The sequence below is a fragment of the Cebidichthys violaceus genome, unplaced genomic scaffold (assembly GCF_023349555.1).
Source record: "Cebidichthys violaceus isolate CVI_PGR_0920_01 unplaced genomic scaffold, fCebVio1.0.p SCAF_40, whole genome shotgun sequence".
NCBI classification, from domain to species: Eukaryota; Metazoa; Chordata; class Actinopteri; order Perciformes; family Stichaeidae; genus Cebidichthys; species Cebidichthys violaceus.
This window is the reverse complement of record NW_027176595.1, coordinates 2,463,889-2,488,124: the sequence shown is the minus strand read 5'-3', so window position 1 is coordinate 2,488,124 and position 24,236 is coordinate 2,463,889. Positions and strand designations below refer to the sequence as shown.

At 44.9% G+C, this 24,236-nt stretch overlaps 1 protein-coding gene across 1 annotated transcript; it reads right to left on the bottom strand.

Moving 5' to 3' along the window:
• Positions 1-229: 229 nt before the first annotated feature.
• On the bottom strand, positions 230-24,236 carry axin1 (axin 1). The gene is given in 13 exon segments (XM_068728052.1): positions 230-288; positions 291-382; positions 2,173-2,280; positions 2,502-2,696; positions 2,784-2,948; positions 3,049-3,581; positions 6,991-7,128; positions 9,101-9,197; positions 10,156-10,296; positions 13,816-14,787; positions 20,888-21,073; positions 23,159-23,540; positions 24,120-24,236. Coding segments are annotated over 10 exon segments (2,424 nt in total). The 5' UTR covers positions 14,712-14,787; positions 20,888-21,073; positions 23,159-23,540; positions 24,120-24,236.

The following is a 24,236-nucleotide window of genomic DNA, read 5'->3' as shown; positions in this document are numbered from 1 at the left end:
TTTCGAAAAAGGATTTAAAGGTTTTTAATAAAGCCCAATTCTACACAAGCTACCTGACATCAGTATTTAATACATCTTTATGTCATTTTGTTAAGGACTCAAAGTCTAGAAAATACAATCTTACTACAATGCTGCATGCTGATTATTGAAGAGCGAATGCATGTTTCAGGCGTACAGCCTCCACAGACATTACATTACATTACATTACATCTCACCTCACTCAGACATCTCACCTGTAGTTTCCTTTCTTTGTCAGCAGTTCTTTGAACTGGCCCAGCGTGACGACCCTCCTCTGACGGACGTCCTGTACGGGATCAGCTCCTCGCAGAAGTAATACGCCACGGTGATGTTCTCACACGGCTGCTTTTTAGTGGCTTTGTGTCTGCAAGTGGAAAAGACAGAAACCCATTGAGGATATTTAAGTTAAGTCCACCCATCAAGGTTGTGAGCATTTCTTTTTTTCATATATATATATATATATGAAAATGGACCCTAGCTGTTAAACTGTGTTCATGATTCTAAACGTAATACCTTCCTGACTTTAACAAGCAGCTGCTTGTGAAGGTGTTTACGTAACCTGATGAGGACGGATGTCACGTCATCTCTAAAAGGTCGACCTCTCTAATCAACGGCAGCGGTTCCAGGCACCGAGTGAAGAGAGGAACAACATGGACTAACATCCTGTTGCCGATCGACCGCTAACCAGCGAACAGAAACAAAAAACAAAAACAGCTTCTTCCAAGAAATCAGTTGCGGAGGAAACAACAGCGAGGCTCTCTGAGGACGGCCGACATAGATAGAAAACTAAAATAACGCGGCAAACGGAGCAAATGACAAGCGCTGAACATACGGGAGGAGCTGGTGAAAAGCACACAGATGAAGTGAAGCTGGGAAACAAAAAACAAATAATTCACAGATAGGAAATGTGAGCTGCTCTCTTCTTATGTAAAAATAAATCCGAATGGAAAAAGAGTCGACAGCCAAGTCTGTTATCGATGGACGTGTCAAAACCAAATAATGTCAAACCCAGAAATCTCTGCAGGCAGGGCTGAATATATATATATATATATATATATATATATATATATATTTAAAGTATTTTCAGCTGGGCAGGTAATTATCAGAGAGCCAGACAGCGGTGGGAGTCGCTGGTGCACTCTGGTGCTCACGACCTCACCGGCAGCCTCTGGGTGTGCCGTGAGATAACGTCATCCTTCGTGATCCCGATCACGTTTGTACAGACTTCAACGACCACGTCAGTGCGTCTGCTGTCGCCACCGGAGAGCAAATGAATCAGCGAGGACATTGCATAAATTCTAATATCTGACTTTTTTTGGGGGCAAAAGTGGCAATTTTTACACCATTTCCTTTCAAACATCCTTTTTTTTTTTCAAATTCTAATCTTCCAGCTGTCTTTTTTTCTGACGTTTGCAAGCTTGGAGGTGCTGACAGGTCGAGTCGGTCGTGATCCACCAGGCTCACAAGTCCTGAACCCCCCCCCCCCCCTCCCCCCCCGTCCTGACAGGTCTGACCACACACTCAGCCTTTCATCTGCCTCTCACACAGCTCCCCTGCTCCCTCCATCTGTTAAGAGGGCAGTTAAACATCAGACGGAACAATGTTTCTGAGAACACGTCAAGACGAACCGACACTCTCCTCATCCATACGTCTGCCTCTGCAGGAACACAGAGATCATAAACTTCCTCTGCAATCCTCTGATCCTCAGACCCAGCAGGAGATCTGATATGTTTTCTACCATCAGGTCTGATCTTAGTTATTCATGACGAGGGGGGAGAAATAATTCGGTTTCTACCACGCACACTGGAAAAAAAGATAGATGGCAAATCACAGATGGCTGCGGGTCAACAGTTAAAACCGCTTTAAATGCAAAGTAGTGCCTGCCACAAAGGGGTTAATAGAAAAGATTCAAACGGACTCAAGGACAGAGTGTGGGAGACTGCATGACGACAACACACAGAGGAAAGGAAGCGCTCATCTTAAATGTCTCCTTCAGAGGCGCCACAAAAACACACAGTCCTGGGTAACTAAACTACCGGTGATGAGAATGGGGAGTGAAGTGGGTTGACGTGGCCTAGGGGGGACATTTGGGGGACAGTGGGGGGGGGGGGGGGGGGGGGGGGGGGGGTTAGTGGTAGGACACGGCGGACGTACTCGGGCTGGGAGAGCTCGCTGTCAGAGACGGCGGGCACCGTGCTGAGCGGAGGGAACACTGCAGGCCTGACTGCGGTGCGACCCCTCTCGATCACCTCCATCACATACCTGAGGGAACCGAAGAACCCCAGCAGTTAGACACAGAGCGGCCCCCGAGGAGCACACAGGCTACAGAGCAAAAAGGGACAACTGTTTCATTTTAAAGAGGAGAAATGTGGCTTCTTCCTCCGTGGATCAAGTTTAAATAGATTCCGTTGAAAAGCTGCACCGATTAACTGGACAGATAACCGTTTTTTTTTTTTTTAAATGGGACACGCCCGTCCTCTTACCTCTGCTTGGGCTGCACAGTTCCAGACTTGATCTTCTCCTCCTCAAGCCGCCGGCGCACCTCCTCCAGCTGGATCAGGGGGCTGGGAGCTGGATTCGGGGGCATGGTGGGATCCTGGATGAAAGGGTGCGACGGCTGCACGGTGCTCCACGGCTGAGCCTCGTGGCCGCTGGTCCTCTTGGACCCAGTGGTGCTCCTAAAATTTGAATATCAGCAATCAAAACTAAACAAAGCGACAGCATCATAAGAAAGCGCATCAGTTCCTCTTTTAACTGTCACTGACCCGTATGGACTCCTCTTATGCTGAACCATTTCTTTCTGTCCTTCCATCAGCCACAAAAGGATCTTGTGGTTTTTCTCCATCTCCTCTGCAGGCGCCGGCACGTCACAAGGCCGCACCTCCTCGCCTTTCTTAAGCGCCCTTTTGCACTGTGTGCCGCCTTTGCTGCTGTGTAATTGGAGGAAAACAAGCGGTAGGTAGAAAAAGCAAAGAAGCATTGTGGGCGCATCAATGAGAAGGAGGGAACTGGCGCTTGGCGCCTGCTGACCTGTAGCCCGTGTGCTCCGTGGGGTTGGATCCCATCCCGTCTGCGTAGCTGCGAGACTTTGATCCGTAGTGACTCGTCTCCGGGCTCCAGGGGAAGCTGCCGTGAGCCTCCACCTGCTCTTTGGGCTTCCCGACGCCAGCGTGGTGGGTGTGGTGCACGTGTTTGTGGTGGTACAGGTGGCCGCCGCCGCCGCCGCCGCCGCCGCCGTCTCCCTTGAGACCGTGCCTGGCTGGATGTTTCCCAGGCGCCGCGCCAAGTCCCGTCCCTTTCGCCCCCGGGACGCCGTCCGGGGAGCGCGACTTGGGGGAGTGGCGGCCTGTGCCCGGCGACTGGCAGCCGGGCGTCTTCATGACCCGCCGGACGTGGTCGTCCAGGATGCTCTCCGGGTTCTCCTCATGAGCGTCTCTCAGAAGAGGGCCGCTGAAGGCGTTGTCGGCGAAGCGGGAGTTGTAGTTCTGTGGACAAGCACCAGGGGGGAACCTGTGACTGGATAACGCTGCGGCCGTGGACATGACTTCATCACCTTCCTCTTCCTGTAGAAACAAAAACACCATTTAGAGGAATTTATTTTATCTGGAATAACAAAAAAAAAATATGAAATGTCCAACAGCCATAAAACAAATACATTCAATTCTTTTAACAGCTTATTTCTGAACACAAGTGAGGAGTTTTTTTTTGGTCAGAAGCTTCATCTGCTGTATGCATTTCCACCTGCAGATGGCAGATTTCACCACACGCTGCAATGTGTCTTCTCATTCTTACTGCAGAGGTTTGGAGACGAACCAAGAAAACACAACAGTATCGGTCAGAACGGAGGGAACCGTGCATCCACTTGTGTTGTTTCACACGAGGACAAGTGCAAATTACTGAGGACAGCCTCAGTTCTGCGGTTGACCCGGACGAAGTCACGCTCCGACAGAATCGGCTCCAGGGGGAGTCGTGGGGCGCTGCAGGCATTCACAACAGCGCTTGATAAGCAGGCTGCAGAGAGTGGAGGATGTGCAGCGGTGGAATGAAGCACAGCAGAGGATGGAGAAATGCAGTCACGTAAAACTGCTCGTGCTCCTTATGATAAGACACGTTAAAGACTTCATGTGATGCACGAACGTGATCGCGATCATTTTTGCCGACCTCGATATTGCCCTTTGTGTCTACATACTTGTTTTGGTGGATTTATGTTTTTTTTATATATTTTGTACTCAAGAATTAACAGTTCATTGCTCTTTGAACGGGTGTACTCGCATTATTATGCAATTATATTATCATTATATCAGTTGCAATAAAATTAAATGACAATAATATAATTTATCACAATTATTTCTGGGATAATATATTTGACAGAAGTATTTATCACGACAGGCTGACTTATGACACAAGGACCTCACACCACCATTACTAAAATAATTAAAAAATAAATAATCCTAAACAATATTTTACTTATTGGAGCATTTATTTCTCAAAATGTCTTTCTTTTGAATTTTTTTTTTAAAAACAGTCACATGACACACGGCATGAATAACAAATAATTTAGCAAAATAAAATTCAGCAGAATTCCCCATCAAGACATGAACCATCAGAAAGGAGAACAAAGAGATCGAGTGGCGCAGTGGGACAACAGAAGGTTTCCGTTTATGAAGACTGCCCATGTCCAAACAGCTTATGTCAGTTATGTTATTAATAAAACCTTCACATGTTTGCTATTGTTCTGGGCTCAACATCCATTAGCGATAACTGAATCACAATACTCTACTACCTGAACGGACCTTCCCTCTACATTCTCCTTTCTCAAACTCAGCGATGACGTTAAAGATGCCGTATGCAGCCAAATATTTCCTGGCATGTCTTTTAATAATTGATGCGTCTTTGTATCTCTCTGCACCACATCCAGATAGCAGTGTTAGCTGAGCCCACTGAAAGTTATTCACGGAACCATTTTATCTTCATTTGAGCGCGTTGTTCCACCGGCTCCCCCTCCTTTTCCGTTTGAAAATGAAATACCCGACATTCTACAAGTTAAGCTTAGGTGCCCCACCGTCCATTGTTATGAAAAATGACATTAAGTGAAGCCTTGATTTTATGGCAACACGTGAAGTGACTCACATCCTCATGAAGTCATGTGGCTCTTTGCCTCATACGTCATATTTAAATGCATTATAACCATATGATTTGAATCCCTGTTCCTGTTGTTAGGAAGCTAAACGCTAAGCTCACGTTTCCTTTCCTTGGCGCTCACTTGAGTATCGCTTGATGAAGGCAGGCATTTCATGCTTGCCTCCAGGTTTTAATAAAGCAAACCCTGAGCTGTGTGATGGAAGCTTCTCTCCTTTTTAGGGCCAAACCACAAACAAACGGTCTGCCTTGAGACTAGGTGCTTGGGGTCTGCGTACTGAGGGGGATTTCGTTTGCGGCGGCGGCAGCAACCATTTCATCGGCGTTCAAGTGACATCAAACGGGCGACACGCTGTTCCGGGCTTACAAGTGGCCGAGTGTGCAGGTGCTCCATCCGATTCATCGACAAAGCCAGATCGCTGACAGGCCAAGCATGGAATTCTCCAAGTGATTCATAATGTTTTTTTATTCCCCACTCAAATGGCTGGCCTCATTAATTTCATTAAGGCCAGACGGATTTAAGTCTCCTTTGTTGCTGGAAACTTTAAGCCCGACGGCCAGACGCACGTCCCGCTTCCTGGCTCAGACGCCAGCTTTGGTGGCGTCTCTCTCTCTCTCTCTCACACACACACACACACACACACACACACACACACACACACACACACACACACACACACACACACACACACACACACATTACCGATACTGATTCTACCGGTCGGCTTTTTAAAAAAACGCCTTCTCTGGTCACAGTTAATTCTATTTCTTTAAAGGAAAGCAAAGTTACTGAGGTGAAAGATGAGCACAGGCCCCTCTCCTTCAAGCCCTTACATTTGGAGTCCAAAGAGCATTTTTGGTGTTCCAAATGTAAATTTAGGTAAAAACAAAAGAGAAAAGACAATTCAACGCACCTTCACTCAGCTTTCCTCAATTGCGAGAGTTCAATTAATAAAAAGACACCAACAGAATAATAATATATACATATTTATTTAAACTGAAAACTCAAGTTCTTGGTTCTCTCTCAGTCTTTCGCACATTTCTTCTGTAAGGATTGGGTTGGCAGTTTTGCGTAGCCTATGTATGTAAATGTAGGTTATTCAGACGGGTGATCTCACTGAGACATTCTCAACAGAGACCTGATCATAAAAAGGGGGTCTTTGGTTGCCACAGAGTCACTTTTCACGGCCCATGATTTATGGCAGAACTGCTTTGAAATCAAGATTTTTGGAAATAATTCAATTTAAATATGTTCCCTCAAAGCAGCTTAACCAGGAGTCAAAGAACAGAAAAACTATGGCAGGATTTAAATGTAAAATTCAAAGTAAATGTTGACAATATAATACAAACTGCTCTTTGTGAGCTTTTTACTAAAGTAATCTTGAAAATGAATCTGCAACGATTTTGATTCAGTCATTTTTTTTAAGCAAAAATCAAACATTCTCTGATTCAAGGTTGTCAAAATGTGAAGATGTGCTGCTTTTCTTTGTCATCTGTGAAAGTAAAGCTCCCTGACTTCCGTGCTGTTGGTCATGTGAAATAAGGAATTTGAAGATACCATCGACTCTGGGAAATTACAAAAGGGCAAGTTTCACTGCGATGCAATCTAGAGAATAATTGGCAGACTAATTTGATGAAACCTTTTCACTGGGGATTCAAACTTTAAAGTTATTTTTCCATCCGGCAAGGAATTGCATTCCGCCACCAGTGTCACCAGAAGCCAACATGGCCTCATATGACTTGATGGCGTAACTCAGAATCACAAGAATCACAACTGTACTACGATGCTTTTAAAAACAGAAGAGAAGGGTTCTGTGAATGAAGAGAACGTACCAGTCGTACTCTCTTCAGCCGCTCCTCTAGCTTCTCCTGAGCCTCCCTCTCCCTCAGAACGCCCTCCAGTCGGCCGATCAGCTCCGCGGCAAATCTTTCCGGCTCCACGTGGATGTCTTTAGGGATCCGGTTTGTGCGCTGGGGGAAGAAACGTCAAACTGTAAAAAGCGCTCTCTGCTCACCGTCAACACCGTACGGGGCGGTTCTACCGCACTGACCCTTTGCATCCTGCCAGGGAGCAGATGAAGCAGGAAACGGTCAAGAAGTTTGGTGTCACGTGTAAAACATCAGAAGGGATGATACCTTATAATTTAAATTAATCTGCAAGATATCACCTGAGAATAGAGCATCTCAGAGTAACTCACGACACGATCGTGATTCGTTAGTATCACGACGATCATCTCGGATACATTTATGATATATCGGAGTAGCTGAAGAGAAGAAAAATAGCCGTAGAAAGCATGGATTATGTATTTATATAACTTAGAGGAAACAATGTAATACAAAGAGTCTTAGCTTAGTTTCTCTTTAGCTGAAACTTGTAAAATGTTTAAAGGAATGACACAACTAAACTTCATGAGCTTTACCTCAAAGTAACAGTGTGTGTGTGTGTGTGTGTGTGTGTGTGTGTGTGTGTGTGTGTGTGGGGCTGCTTCGTTACTAAATGGTTTGTCGTGAGGCCCGAAAGAAAAAACCAAGCTCATCTTGACAAAAGGAACAAAAAGGCGGGGCCAGAGAGGTCCGTCTGCGTCGGACGCTGAGTAATGAGAGGAAGCGGTGAGCGGTTGCCACGGTTACCATGCAGAGGTAGAAATAAGCTCGAATAGATCTGGCGAGAGCAACGCCCGAGAGCGCCCCCCCCCCCCTTAAAGCCGGAGGACCGGCATCAATACATATATGTATACATATATGCAATATTGGAATAATGGTTTATAACTCTCAACGTCTGTTTTTAAAGAACATAAACACTTTGACTGTGATCAAATTAATATAACTGTGAACATTAGTGTGTTTATGGGACCTAAGACTCAACCTCAATGCTAAAGACGCTAGCAGAGCTAACTAGTTTCTTTTCATCCGTTTCAAAATATGAATGTTTGAATAGAAACATTGATATTTGGCGCCATGAGGAAGTAATACAGTATATTCCCACCTCTACCAGTGAATACTACTGAAGCTGATCCTTTCTGATATGTTGTATATCTTCCTCAATGTGCAGCGCTCATGCTTATTAACCATCGTTATAAACTCTAGAAGTGTCCCATTTCAAAAATGAAGGTCTGAGCCACACTCACCAAAAACACATATCACCCCTCAACCTTTAACTGAACACACATTTAACATATCTACTGTGTATCCATTTGGTAAGCGGGTCCACGGCAAAAAGAACTCCAACCTGGATTTAAAGATTTTTATTTTACATTTCAAAATAATTCGGGGGAAACTAACTTTAAATGTCACTCGTAGCGTCCTTAATGAGGATACAAGGAGCGCTTTATTTCCACGAGTCACTGTTATGACACTAACAACGCTGTGATTTGGAACCGGTTAATAAAAAAAACAACACAAAGTGACATTTAAACTAAAAAGGCCCACAAGCCCTGTCGATTTTCTCATTGCAGAAGTCACGATTCATTTGTTTTGTGGGGGGAGCAGGGAAACGTTAAGAGTTGTGCTTGAGGGATTTGTGCTCTACTATACAGTCAACTCATGCATCCTAATAGGACGCTGCGTGGGGAGTTTTAATTTGACTCTTTACTCCGAGGCCTAATTAGGGCCGGGGTTCTCCTACCGAGAGACAGCGTAAGCTGCAGAGGGAGGCATCGGGCTGTCAGGGGGGGAGAGGGGAGGAGGAGGAGGAGGAGGAGGAGGAGGAGGATCCGTGTCTGCTCGGCTTCAGCGCTCACAGCTTAGGAGGGCATCAAGCTACATTTAGACAGCCTTCTCTTTCACCATCAGCTATTCTTACACTCCATCACAGGCCCTGCGACACAGCGGAGCTTAAATATGCACATCTCCAATGGTGCGGCGGGAGAGAAATGAGGCAGAGACAGACAGTTAAAGAGAGGTGTGGAGGCAGGGAAGGGAGAGAAAGCCATGAATAACTCACTGGGATATGAGGTAGTGGCACTCGCCCATTTGCTTTGGCGCTTTCGTGCATCTCCCGCCGATGCTGTTTACGGTATCTGTAGGGTGGAACCCCGTCTCTGGAATTAACAACAAAAAGACATTTTCATAAAACATCCTCATGAATAAAACAACACAGACGGCTTTGAAGTTGAAAGCTCTCCGCTGCATTTTTTTTTTTTTTTTTTTTTTGATGCCTAAAAAAAACGACCACCTTGTAATTCTTGATTAATCAGGCGTCCTCACAGGCGGACTGCGTCCCTCCTGCTGCACCACAAGTGGTCTGGCAGATTACAGTTACATGTTAACACATCCATCCGTCTGTAATTCCACGTGGTATTGGTCATGCTGGGTTTCACACTCCGCTGTGCTGGAAAGCTCTGGACCAATTAGCCGATAACTGCCTTTAATCCATTCGGGCTTCAAAACGCGTTCGAGTCCAGTTGTGCAAAGCTTTTTAAAGTTTCTTTGGCACGATTCCCCCCCCCCCCCCCCCGGTGCCATCTTTGCACCTAGAAAACGCGTTTTTTCTTAAATTCTAAAAAAAAAAAAAAAGAAATGTCACCGGCACATGCCCCGGTCTACACACTCAACGGATACAGTGATCTCACATATGGTCTCACGCTCACAGTGAAAGGAGACTGTAGAGAAGGAGCATTTAACAACGTGTGTCCTCATTTGTAAAAGAGGTCAGCAGGTGAGTATTTTCACTCCTGTACATTCAGACATGGTGTAATGTCCCCCTCAGAGTGAGGTTTTTTTAGTATTACTAATTAGCTTTAGAGATCAATTCTAACAGCTTTTACCAGTTAATGAGCAGATGGGGCTCAGTTAGCCGCTTATCTGATCCCGAAAGGTCCAGCAGAGGTAAAAAAAACAAAACAGGCAAGGACTGTAATTCTGACACCAATTTAACCCTCATTTCTGCTTTTTCAGAGCAACGCTACACATACGTGTCTTTACGACCTGGTGTGTGTGTGTGTGTGTGTGTGTGTGTGTGTGTGTGTGTGTGTGTGTGTGTGTGTGTGTGATACGTACACACTGCTGTCTGTGAGGGACACGGTGTCTGCGTCGCTGGACATACTCTGCTGCTCACTGTCGTTGGCGCTGGTGGCCGGAGCCATAGCGTAACCGGTGTTGACGTAGTACGGGTTGATGGGCTCCCGACACGGAGCGCTCCTGGAGAAAAAAGAAAAAAAATGTGAAAGAAAATACAGGAAATGCTGAGAAAAATAAAATAGATCAGGTGATTGACGCGCTCGTTAAAATGCAGGGCTCTGCAGCTTCCTTCTACTCCTCTTCAGTCTGTTTGGTGTCATTCAAATGAAACCTACAGCCAGAGGAAGTACACCGTCACCATATCCTGCTACACCACATTTAATAGTGTTACAACAGCCTTTGTGAACACACCAAATCCAATCCCAGAGTATTGAACGCTGGAGTTTGACTGCAGGTTTCATTCGGAGGCGTCGACAGATGCGCGGGAGCGCTTCATCCGTCCACCTGCTCCGCTCTCAGTCCTTGACTTTTGCTGAACACACTTCTTGCGGGGCTTTGAACACATGAATTAAAGATGTTAGGCATCATCTCTTTTTATTCAAATTGGAATTCCCTGCAGCTTTCTTCCCCGTTTGGAATGCAGAAGCACCCGGAGTTCAAAACGAAACCTTTGTGACCAACTGGATTTTTTGATTTTTTTATTAGCATCTGCGTTCAGCAACAGTGAATAATTACAGCCGGGACAAACAAAGAGCGCAGCTTTAAGTTGAGATTCTATTTCTGACCGAAGGGAAAAAGAATGAAGAGGGAAAGAAGGGAACACAAAATGAATCCGTCATTAGACGAAGATGAGATGACTCCTTTACCCAAACCCAATGTATTTCTCACAACCAATAATAACAATGAAAAATGATTTAGTGCTGGATTTGGTTCTGAACCGACTCTGTATCATGTCGCTTTCAAATTCTTATATTTGCATACTTGTGAACATAATAAAATACTTTCTTTATTCCAACTGATAAACAATAAAACAGCAATAAAATAATAAGTTTCCTATCATAAAGAGAGCCTGAACATATTCTCATGGAACTAACTGTTTGAGAAGTAGCCGTGTTGAGTTTAACATGTTTTCTACATGTCTGTTATAAAGATGGTGTCCTCAGGTGCCTTTCATCTCCCATCTCTGTCCGCTCTAACCTGCCCGATACATGATGAGAAATATTAAGCAAAGCAACATGTATTATTTAAAAAAAAAAAGGTCATTATCATTATCAGCAATAACACAATTGTTCATCCATATAGTTTGTCTCAATTCCAGCCTCAAAAAGATCAGAAATAAAAGGAAACAACTTTTATTTTCCGTTACAAAGTCCTTTGAAGTGACGCGCGTGAACAAGAACGAGACTGAACTGAACTCTCCCCCGAACATGAATGAATGAATGTTTAGGTCATTCACTTTCAAGTCCTCCGACTGCTAAAAGTTGATCTGAAAGACTGTTTAATGCCTTTTGTTGCTCGTCTCTGAAGAGATCGTCGAGACACAACTGATGTAAAATTTAGTCTCATAAAAACCCGACGGGTGCTGCTAAAAGGCTTTTTAAAAATGAAGCGTGTATTTCTGAAATTCCAGCCAAATGCTCGACTGCTGAAATAATGATGCGGGGGGGGGAAAAAACAAAAAACGCTCAAAAATGCGCTTCACTCTCCAATTAAAAGTATGTTTTTTCTTCTATTATTTATATTTGTTGAAGGGGATTTCAAGAAAACATTGATCTCTATGAAAAATGCCTTTTGGTTATGTTGAAAAAGACAGAAATCAAACACAAACAAGCGTCGGGTTCATTTTGCAGATATCAACCAGAAGAAAAAAAAAAGCTCCTTAATCCGACACAACACTAGACCTCAGAAAGAGGAGGAAAGGCTGATTTTAGTTCCGTTTCAGCCGGACTAACTGTAATCCGGATTTGTTTGGTCCCCCCCTGGCTGTGTCCAGTGTCTCATCTGTGTCCGTCTGTCAGCTGATGAGCTCCTGTCCCTCCTCATCGCTCTGGTGCTGCAGCAGTAGAGGTGAACTACGAGCAACATCGACGCAAACTGAACAGCAGCAGCGCAGACATCCGGACCTTGAATCCTGACGTACCGAGCTTTAAGTTGAAACGGAGTTGGTGACATTAGTTAAGTTGCGGTCGCCATCACTTGATCTCTCATTGTTACGCTTTTTACTTTGATAAAGACACGTGACCCACGTGGAACTGATGCTGAGCCACTCCTCCGCTTGTTTAACGTGATTACAGTTTCTTATGGATCTTATGGATCAGGAGTCCGCAGAGCGCCGAGCATCAGATTACCCAGAGCCTGTTCGAGTGAACCAGTCTACCGGCTGCTGGGTGTATGTGACTGGGCACACACTGTACGGATTAAGACCAATTTTAGCCCCGAACCGGTACCGGTTGCCCCGACTCATGTTAGAATGGAGGTTCTGTCATTTGATGTGCAGATTTTAAAGAAGGGGGAAGGGGGGAGGTCACAACTCCAGATTCATTTCCATGAGCGCATGGATTTCTGACATGTCAGAGATTTTGGTTGGCATAAAAGATCCGTTATGAACTGCAGGGATGAAACATTACATTACGGCCATTTAGCAGACGCTTTTATCTAAAGCAATTCAGTATCTATCTACACACCGTAGACGCAGCTACGGGAGACATTTTGGGGTTAAGTGTCTTGCTCAAGGACACATTGACATGAGACTAGTAGAGGCAGGAGCCGGGGATCGAACCGCCGACCCTCTGATTGAAAGGCGGCCCTGCTCTCCACTTAGCCACGGTCAACCCCGAAACTGAACTGAGGAGCAGACAGCTTCACTCATACAGGTGTCACCATGGTGCCGGTATGCATGCGGGTATCATGACAGTGAGACAGTGGGACATGTCCAAATGTCTTCTGTGAATGATGCATTGTATTACATTCAAATGAATGAATAAACAAAAGCAGCTTTTCTGTAACAATCAGCAGAGACATTCTCGTAACACGCCAAGCAAACGACGGCTTGAATAACAGGAGCGGCATAAACGCCGGTCCTTCTGCTCAGCAGCCGCAACCTCAGCGCTTAATGCTGCTGAATCCAAAAAACAACAACAACTCAACATTGAATATTAATTATGCTTCTACATGCATCAAAGTGACTAATTCTAGTGTTTACCAGCAGCAATCTGCTGCTTGCGTATTGATTCTGATACAGAAGTGTACCGAATGAAACATAACACATGTCCCCCCTGAAAGGAGCGCAGCGTTTCATTTCAAGTACAGCGCAAATGGGGCTTTCACTGAAAATGTGCACATTAATGTAAAATTAACGACGACAGTTTCCTGGATGGAACGGTTCAGAAAGCTCCTCCTGAAACTGAATCATGTTGAACTTCTTCCCTTCAACCCTGTCCGATGAGAAAACAGAGAACTTCAACCTTCTCTCAAACAAGTTACCTTCTGCAGCCTCTGACACCTCCTCAACACCAGAGGAGCGACTACACCACCTTGCTCTCATCTCAGCTGTCTCCTGTTCTACTCAAGACTCCGCTTTTCATCTCACACTTCAAGCAGCGTTCCTGGCATTGTGGGGGTTTCCGGGTTTATTTCTAATTCAGCAGTTTGCAGAAGGGGAAAGCGGTTTGGAGCCGAAGCGAGGCTTTCTACATTTACCTGTACTCGTGACCGTCCTGGAACCTGGCGCTGCTGGCGACGCGCTGCGGCGCCGTCTCCATCAGCAGCTTCTGGGTGAGCCGGTTGCTCGGCGCCGGGTCGCACTCGGGCCGCTCCTCGGGCTCCCGGTCGCACCGCCACTCCTCGTCTTCAATCAAAGTGGGCAAGTAACTCGACAGCCCCTTCCCGTTCCCAGAAACGGAGCTGTGATCGCTGTGCAGCTTGGGGCTCTCTCCTCCTGTCCGAGTATATTCCAAATAGATGTCAGACTTCAGAAATAAGGGGTAGGTGTTGTCCTCCATCATAGTCTGGATCTCAGTCTGAGCCTGGTCAAACATCGCAGGATCGATGTGAAGCTTCATGACGCAGTCTTTGATGAAGGACTTGGTGGCCGGTTTGATCTGTCTGGAAACAATCCCATTGTTGTCCAGGATGTATTTCTTATAGATCGCCTTCGCCAGTTTCACCTTCTTCTCCTCGTTACCCTCGATGGCGTCCAGTTTGCGGAAGCCGCTGCACGCGAACCAGAAGTCCAACACGTCGCCGCACTCCTCCTGCTTGAGGAACGTCCGAAACAGATGGATGCCTTCTTGGTCGTCCAGGAGGGAGTGAAGAGACTCCGCCCACTTCACGTAGGGCGGCGTCGGCGAGGCGCTTCCCTCCGGCTCGTAACCCAGGTCCAAGTCGGGTCGCCTGGGCGTGGCCACGGACGGCTCGCACTTGAGGCCCTCGCTCTTGGAGGAGAAGCCCGGGATGCTGTACTGGCGTCCATCGCCGCACACCAGCTCGCCCTCTTCCCCCGGGACTGGAGGTCTGGGAGCATCCTCAGTGAAGCCTCCGCCCAGGTCTGCTGTGTAGTCCCTGCTGTCGCTTATGCTCATAGTCCCAGCATCCATAAACCACGTGTCCGTAGAGCCCGCACTGCACAACTATCAGATCCAGACCTCTACTTATGCCACTGCACAAAAACTCCTGCAAGGAGGAAAAATATATAATGAGACGCAGCTTTATCACATGACTGACAGGTAGAGTAGTGCTAGCCACGACAGGGAAGACGTTCCAACGTCTTACAATATTCACATCAGCAGATCTAGCACCGGTCGGTTATTATGCATCATAATCGCCAAGACGCCCGGTCGGAAGACGACTACTAATACCTCTCGGGATTTATTTTTTTTTTTTTTTAATTTTGCACAGTTTGCATTTTAAATGATGTGGCCAGTTTCCAGCTGAACATTAAAATTAATGCAAATTCTGCGGAAAAGCAGAGGAGTTGTGAATGTGAGACCAGCTACTGTAGCGCTCCAGAGAGTCGCTGCCGGGTTTCATCTTTGAATGCAGCACATTCTGTAACGTTGACCGTTTACACTCCAACGTGAGGAGTTCATTATCACCGTCTTGGCAACTACAAGTGCAGTGGAATTAAATGCAAAAAAAAAAAAGGGAACCAGTACAGTAGAATAGCTGTGGGAATTAGTGACGAGATCAACCCGAAAAAGCGCTGAAACAGAATTGGAACGCACTTGATCTGTGACCACATGTTCTGCGTAACATCTGCAAACCTCAGCAGGAACTTGGAAGTCATTTGGCCTATAACGCGCTTTGTTATTCCATAACGCGCTTTGTTATTCCATAACGCGGTTTGTTGTTTGACAGTCTATTACTGAGTCCCATTCATGAGTTATGCTGCGAGTGTTGTTGTAATCCAAAGCCAAGAGTGGTGGCTTCACGCTCAGTGCCGTCTGGCCCCCCTGAAGGCAGCCATCTACTGTACGAGGCGGCAGTACAAATACAGCGCGGATAGCAGTAATATCCTGATTTATATGCATGTATCATTACTTTGCACAGCGTCTCCAATTACATTCCAAAATAGTCTTAACTGCATCACCGCAGTAATGAAAACACTTGAGATTTACGGACTCTTATTAGCACGAGCGGTACGGCACACGGTGCTGTATTGATCCGAGTATTGTGTTCTCTCCCCTCCCATCACAGCGCGGGTTCAGCTGCAGGGCAGCCTACCTCCTGATTTTAGGGGATTTAATGTCTTGTTCAAGGACACGTCCTTGTCCTCATGCACCGTCCCTGAGCTTTCTCAACGACACAGCAGTATTACTGCGTATATATATATATATATATATATATATATATATATATATATATATATATATATATATCCACCTCTACGGACTGCACCCACAGCTCATGATTAAGCTTCCCAGATACAGTGTCAGAAACCATTTCAGGGCTGATTCCCTTATTGAGCCACAGCGTAGGAAAAAAAAAAAAAAAAAGAGCCAATTGTCTCTGTTTAAATTCACACATCTGTGCAGCAGCTGATATCTCTTGACAGGACAAAACCAGTGACCAGTAACGGCTCTGACCAATCAAAATCCTCCTTTTAAGCGCTGTGCACTTGTTACCTCTTAATAATGATTTGAGGGTTTAAGATTTAAAAAAAAAAACACACAAAAGAGATGTATTATAGCATAAAAAGGCTGACAGCTAGATTTACTCTATCTGTGATTTCAAAAGAAATATTTTTTTAATGGTTGCCATCACGTTCCCTTCAAGGCAAACCCACTCTCCTGTCTTTTCCAATACTGACACAACTCATTCTCCTGATTGAACAAAGACAGCGAAGACAACACTGGCACCAGTGGCTTCATCTCGGAGCAGTCCTGAAGTGTGAGCACCACGTGCACCGAGCAAGACAAGGCCAGGTGTGCCGGACGGGGAAACGATAGACAAATATAACGTGGAATGTTTTAAATACGAGCACATTCCACGCTTGGTTTAGCAACGTAAATTACACGAATCCCGCTGGTGAACTAGCAGTCATCTAAGCTACCTGTACGTAGTGATGCAGCGGCGCGAGACGTGTGTTCGCTTAGCGCGTTCATTTAGACGTGTAACGGTCGCGCGGTCACAGGTGTGTGTGTGTGTGTGTGTGTGTGTGTGTGTGTGTGTGTGTGTGTGTGTGTGTGTGTGTGTGTGTGTGTGTGTGTGTGTGTGTGGCTTCACGGGAATACGCAGAAGAAAAAAAAAAAAAAAAAAAAAAAAAGGTTGAGGCGTGCTTTGAGCCGGTCAAGAGCCGAGGCCGGGAAACGTCCCTATTCCTCCTGAAACTGTATCCGTTTGTTCCGTTTGAAGTGAGCCCTCTCATCACATTCATGTCTTGGCCTCTCCAGAACGAGCAGAACAGCAGCGGCGAGTGGGGGAGGGGAGCCAGAAACAAACTCCGTACACACACACACACACACACACACACACAAACACACACACACACACACACACACACACACACGTATATACACGCACACACACACACACACACACACACACACACACACACACAGGCAGGCCTTTCAGCAGCCGACCGACAAGTGCACAACTTTGTCACACTATTCACCTATTAATATCTGCACTGTCTCCGCGAACAGCTGCTGAACTAAGCGAACAACGGGGCGACCGCAAACATGTCCCGTACCGTCAGAGGACGCGGAGGGAATCCCACACCGATTTCCGAATAGATTTACAGAAGCAGCGAAGCGATGGCACAGATCTCCCGACTACCGCAATCCCAATCTCTGAGCTGAGGGAGGGAGGGAGGGAGGGAGGGAGGGAGGAGGAGAAGAAAAAAAAAAAAAAAAGTGACATATACTTAACCGGTGAAAATCTTCTTGCTGCTTTCGAGTGCATCGGGCATTTGGACCGGCACGGGTCACCGCCAGCAGTGTCATAGTTGCGAATTGCAAGACTTTAAAAATAACAAAGAAAACAGTCCGCTCTCCACCTCTCCATGACTGTCTCTCGCTGTCTGTGCGGAGCGGAGGCTCACGCAGCAGAAGATGCACAGCGCCTCGCCCGTTCACTACACACATTACCACTGTTTGGTTTGGCTACATGTGGTGCACGGATTCTTTTTTTTTTTTTTGTCTCCTCTCTCTTTCTCTTAAGCATTAAAATACATATATTGAAAATGAGGCGGTGGCATTCCTCTTCTTGCTTTTATCTTATAATCCACTTAAATATGCCTCAACATAAAGAAAAGTATATCTTATAATCAAAAATAGAAAAGAGTATTGGCATATTGGCTGATCTTTAATTGTAAGAAATCAAAACATTCATCATAATTAATCTCAATATCATTGTTAGGATTTAATATGGATCATAACTAAGTAAGTATAGGCATCCTTGTGCCTATATGCTGTTTATAAATTATTAAGATGTTCATAGTAATGTAAATGTGATTATTAATCATGTCAGATCTACAGTCCACATAAGCTGTAGGCTACTCCATCTGTTGGTGTTGTATTTCCATGAACCTGGTGGACTTGCAGGACAACATTGATGCAGCAGAGGCAGAGTTGTCCTGATTTTGAATCCCTAGTATGGCTCAAGCTCCAAAAGTGCTGCGTCCTACATTTCCCACAATGCAACTGAGCAACCTATCCTTAGATTAAAAAAAAAAACATGATATCATCTCCAGTAAGCTCCCTCTAGAGCCACAGAAGACATTGTAAAAACTGTGACCAGGCTGGGTACTCCTTGTGATGGGCTCAACTGAATTAATGTGCAGAAAACGAGCCCCCCAAGGAAGAGCGATGGGCTTTCGGAGCAAATTTTACATAGTGGCCAAACGGTGGAATCATAACTACAGGGTCCGTCCCATGATGCCATTGGCTCCAAAAATAATTTTCCCCATCATTTTATGTGAATTTTATATCTTTTTTTTTTTTTTTTTTTTTTGCTTTATGCGCCTCTGAGCAACTTTCATAGGACCGAACAGGGCCTCGCCTCCAACCGTGTATCCGCTTCTCTCCATACATCCATGGTCAAATGTGTTGAGTGCCCCTTTAAAAAGGCCCCACTGGTCATGGCTTCTTGAGCAATGTTCAGGACATATAGGAAGCACCTTTGCCATTTGAGCATTTCAAATGAAATTCTCCGTTCTCTACACTGGCTCCCTGTAAGAGCTCATCCAGTTTAAGACTCTGGTGCTAGCCTACAGGGCAGTGAAAGGAACAGCTCCTTCCTATCCCCAGGCCACGGTCAAGCCCTACACCCCCGCCCGACCACTTCGCTCTGCTGCCTCGGGGCGATCGGTCGCCCCGTCGCTCAGAGGTCCCGGCGGCCGATCGACCCGGTCACGGCTGTTTTCTGTCCTGGCCCCACAGCGGTGGAATGAACTTCCCACTGACGTCAGGACAGCGGAGTCGCTGCCCATCTTCAGGCTGAAAACCCACCTCTTCAGGAAGTGCTACCCTGAGCCTTCCACTTAGCGCTTATTGTTTTCATACTAGCTTGTGGCACTTATTGTATTCGTATTACTTATAGCACTAACTGTTTTTCTTGTTTCTGTACTTTGGTTCTGAGTTATGCTCTGCTTCATGATCTTAGATGCTTGTTTGGAAAAGAAGATGTACTTATGACTTCTGGTGACTAGTAGTTCTTTTGATTACCAATGTTGAATGCACTTATTGTAAGTCGCTTTGGATAAAAGCGTCTGCTAAATGACTGTAATGTAATGTAATGTAAAAATGCAGTTTCATAGTGGAAAGTGTTTGCAGGTTTTTGCAGTTTGCAGGTTTTCATCCCAACCGAAGACACAAGTTTTACCTCGTCATGATATATACCACGAGGAAGTTTCACCAGAACAGCTGACACAAGCACGAAACACTAAGCAGTAAACTTAGGGAAACTCCATGATAGCTGCAGTTCATGATATTTTACAGCAACACAAACCTAACTGCCCGCCTCGACCACAACATGCACAACGACGCCGTAATCAACAACATTTCTTCAAACGATATGCAAGCAGTGGATTGCATGGCTGGTTTCCAATACACACACACACACACACACACACACACACACACACACACACACACACACACACACACGTACTGCAGTGACCTTTTACTCGGTCCAATTCAAGCGTCATATTTAGCGGTGACATGACCACTCAAACACAAACACTTGGGATGCATTCAGTGTAACAAGAGTTGGCAATGGCTTGCAACATTCCTCTGTTTCGGTATGTTTCCCAGCTGCTATAGCGCTGCGGCCGTGGAGACATATTTGTCCATGTTTACGAATAAAAACCGTTACATCTCTGGCGAAAACCAAACTAAGCGGCGGCACATAGCTCCTCTGTATAAACACGGCGGTGTTACAAAGAGCCGTCGACATGCCACTTTGCAGCATTTAGACTAAATGGAAGTCTTTATTCCGACTGTTCCGGCTGAGAACGTGTCACACAGCGAGCACACACAGCTGCAACACTGGCTTTATATATATATATATATATATATATATATATATATACTGTACGTACTTTGTTAACAACTAGTGCTGATGCTTTCAAACAGACATTCAATGCAACAATGTTTCCCTCAGCAGAGCATTTTAGCAGCAGGTGCACTTGATCGTGTCATTACTTGACTTAACTGTACAAAGACTGAAAAGGACCAAACGCAGCAATAAAAGGCTGCCGTCAATTTCCATGTTTTAATGCCAAGGCAGTCGTTTTACTGACTCCGAGATGAAAGGATGATGGGACGCCATAAAAAAAAAAAAAAAAAAAAAAAAAACATAAACGCATTTGATTATGTAATTACATCAAACCGTTCGGGAGCAGGAGAAAGAGCAGGGATATATATTTCACGCCCTGTCTCCTCATATCACCTGGATTGCCTGCTCAGGCCTGTTTTAAAGTGTGCAGCGTACGCAGCGCTTACAACACTTATGCCAGCAAGATGAAACATGAAAGAGACCCAGCGCACTTCAGCTTCCTCCAGGCAAAATTGATTTTGGGCCGCAACAATTTAAGCATCCTGAAACTCAAACAACGGCATCGATTGATTTTCCCCGACCATCTCCTGTATGTATTTCGTTGTTGTTGTTGTTGTTTTCGAATAGCATTTCAATATTCTCACAACGGGTCGGATTTCTCCCACTCGAGAAGCTTGACAATGTTTCAGCACCTCACAATGAAGATACATACGGTGGCCCTCGAGAACACATCACATTGAAGAAGACAGAGAAGATGCTGGTTTGCATGTTTTACCTTGAGTTTGATCGTCTTCCTCACGCATCCTCCAGCAGTACATCCGTTTACCGAGGATTCCATCGCACGCTTATTTAACAGGCCGGGCTGCAGCGACGGTAGCGTCCCTCTCGTCACCTCGACACCAGAAGGCCTGGACGAAGCAGAACGTCGCCATGAGACTTTGTGTTTGCCATCCATTTGTTCCTGAAGAAGAAGAAGAAGAAGAAGAAGAAGAAGAAGAAGAAGAGGTTAAGTATGCTTTATACACAGCAGACGGAAATAATATTGAGAAGCTACTGTATTTGATTTCTGCAATGTTTAAGACATTTATTGTGCATAGAATTATAATGTAGAGATTTAAAACGAATTTAAAGGTCTATCCTGAACCTTATACTCCCTAACCTGCAGCATGGTGCCCTCTGCTGAACAGGGAAACATGAACATAATGATTTATGATAACTGAACAGGTTCAAGAACACATATACTCTAGTAACGCAGACAAATTTCATACACGTTTATCTCTTCTAAAGCCTGTATTCTGAGGCCTATTGGGTCATTTGCTGATGTCTATGGATCCAACACCTTGAACTACAACTCGTGATCTTGCACCCACTTACTTGTTTTGTTTGAAAACTGGCATATTTTACTATTTCTTTTTTAATAATCAATTTTAGGGCATTTGAGCTGAATTCATCATCAACCATGGAGGGAATGGCGTCGGTACAAACCCTTTGTATCACCATATTAAACGATGCTGCATTTCTACTCCTACAAGCATGAAAACTACATTCACAAACATTTTTGGTTTTTTTTTTACAGAAAACTGCAGTAATAAAAGGTTTTAGTGATGCAAGAGAAAGAGGTCCTGTGACCAGCGAGTGTGAAAGGAAAAAAAAATACTCTTCCCTTCCTCAGCAACTACAAACAAGAAGCCCTTCAGCAACAGGCCCATGTGGAGCTGCTCAGCAGACAGAGGAACAAAAGAAGACAGTTCAGGTCTGTGACTGTATGAACCAGAGCTGGCTACTAGTTAAATCAGCTAAGCACATGTAGAACTACGGTTTTATGTCCCGAATTGTTGAAGAAATGTAGCTTTCAATGAGAAGTGTTCATTGTGTATGTGTTCACTGATCAGTGATATTAACTTCTGATCACAGAAAAATGCAAAATCTCGAGCAAAATAGTCATTATATTTCGGGCTCCTAAAGAAAGATTTCAGTGTCTTATTAGGAATTACACTGATGTTTTACAATGTTTTGTTTTTTTTGAATTCTCAAACATCCTGCTGCAGTTAAGTGTTACCAAAGGACAACTTCATGTTTCCCCGATTCAGTCCTCTCAGTTGTCTTTTGTTCCACCTGTCAGTGTGGATTTAGACTCCCCTAGTAGGCCTTGGCTGAAATAGGCTTATCTCTGCCGAAGACTCTCTGATGAACAAAAGCCCATTAAGATGTGAAAATGAATGCTCCCATTCTGAGTGCACACAATAGAGATTTTTTTATTTGTCTTCAAAGAATTCAATAAAAGTTAAGCAGAACAAAAGAAACAAACAAGCGAGACGAGACATCTTTTAAAGCCCAAAAACTGAGAACGGAAAACATACGTAGAGCGTAGAGACTACGTCGAGACACTAAAAACCGTTGATATGACTGACCAAGTTTATATAGATAAGAAGCTTTTAATAAAAATACGTCAGGCGTATTAAAGTTATTCGCTGTCTGTTTTCAGTTCTGAAGTGAAAGCGTAATATCAGAAGACTGTCAGAAAATGTATTCTGGAGTCCTGCTGATGTCCTTTGTCCTGGCTGAATATATCATGACTAACAAGCCTTGGAGTGGATTAGGCACAGAGGATTGAGCAATTTTCAGACTTGAGTTTATTTTGCGGGATATTATAGCTCACAGAGCGCCACATTCCCACATGAAGGGAGAAATCTTATTAAAAAAGGCCCATGTTTCCTATGGTGATATAATACAAAGACATTACATCCGCAACCATGTACCAAATGGCGAAAGAGCATTGCCAGACATCTGCTGGCTAGAATAAAAATTCAAATGAATTTAAGCGGTCAGTCTATCGGGGTCTTCAGCAGTCTGGTCATGGGATGCACATTCACTGGTCAAATCAAATGATGTGCTTCGGTTTTGATGAGAGGGAGGACACAACAGAACCAGAATGGCACTGACGTGAAAAAACGATAACAGACATAATAGAACGATAAACAACACAATGGAAAGTTACTGCTAAGCGTGGTTTTCACCCTCACAGATTCAAAAGCAGACATCGTACCTGCTGGTTTACCTTACTGTGCGGCTCTTGGTTTTGTTGTGTTGGATCGCAGACTACTCCCACCGCTTTTCTATGGATCGAGGATCGTCCTTCGTAGTCTGCAGTAAAGACTGCCGCCATCTTTAATCACAACAGAGTCCATCTGTCGATGGTTCTTCCCTTTCTAGCCTCTCTTCCTCTGTTCCAGTCTCTCTGTTCCAGCCCTCTCTGTTTGTTGTGGGGGGGGGGTTCTTATTTTCTATCCAACATCAAACCACCATATCGACAGGCTCATGGGCCGCCCAGTAGGGGGGCAGCTTGAACATGCTGCATTGGCTGTTGTCCTTTTCCAAGCCGCAGATTAACTGACCACATTTATTTCTCTCAGAAGGATACAGATAGCCTGCAAAAAAAAAAAAAAATATTTCAGCTCTCAGGCCTTTGATTTCAACAAGCCTGGTCTCAAAGCTCCTCCGTGATTGTCCCTGAACGCATCTTTTCCTCAGATGATATGATTGATGGGATTTGTGGCTCTCTTTGATTGAGGCCACATCTGCATAACTAGTTTCAAATTTTTAATATTAATTTCTGACAGATTCTGATCATTTAAAGCAAAACACTGATTTGCCTCTTTTTTTTCCTTCTTCTAAATTTCCAGCTGTTCCATTGTCTGTGATGTAAAAACAACACCTTCTTTTTAAACAAAGCAGAGCTGGAAGTCTTTGAGCTCACCAATCGAAACTAACTGGGACCTAAACAGCCTCGGACTACATTTATAAGTATAAGCAGACCGCCTGTCTGCATTCGTCCGAATAATGCATTTCATTTAAAGTGACACTTCCTTTTTGCTCCTCCTGGTCCCTTTTTGCGTTCAAAGCCTGAATACGAAGGCGTATCTTGTTTACTGTCACTGTTTTGTTCCGCCAAACTCTTTCATTGAACAATAAGAGGAGTTGAATTTCAAAATGGTAGATGCTCTCACCTTCCTCTCCTGCTGTGCGGCTCGTCGGATCTTGTTTCTGTGGTCCGCCATGACTGGGCGCAGTCCCCTGCCTGCCACTCTGCAAGACTTTCTCATACTCATGAACCTGTTTCTCAT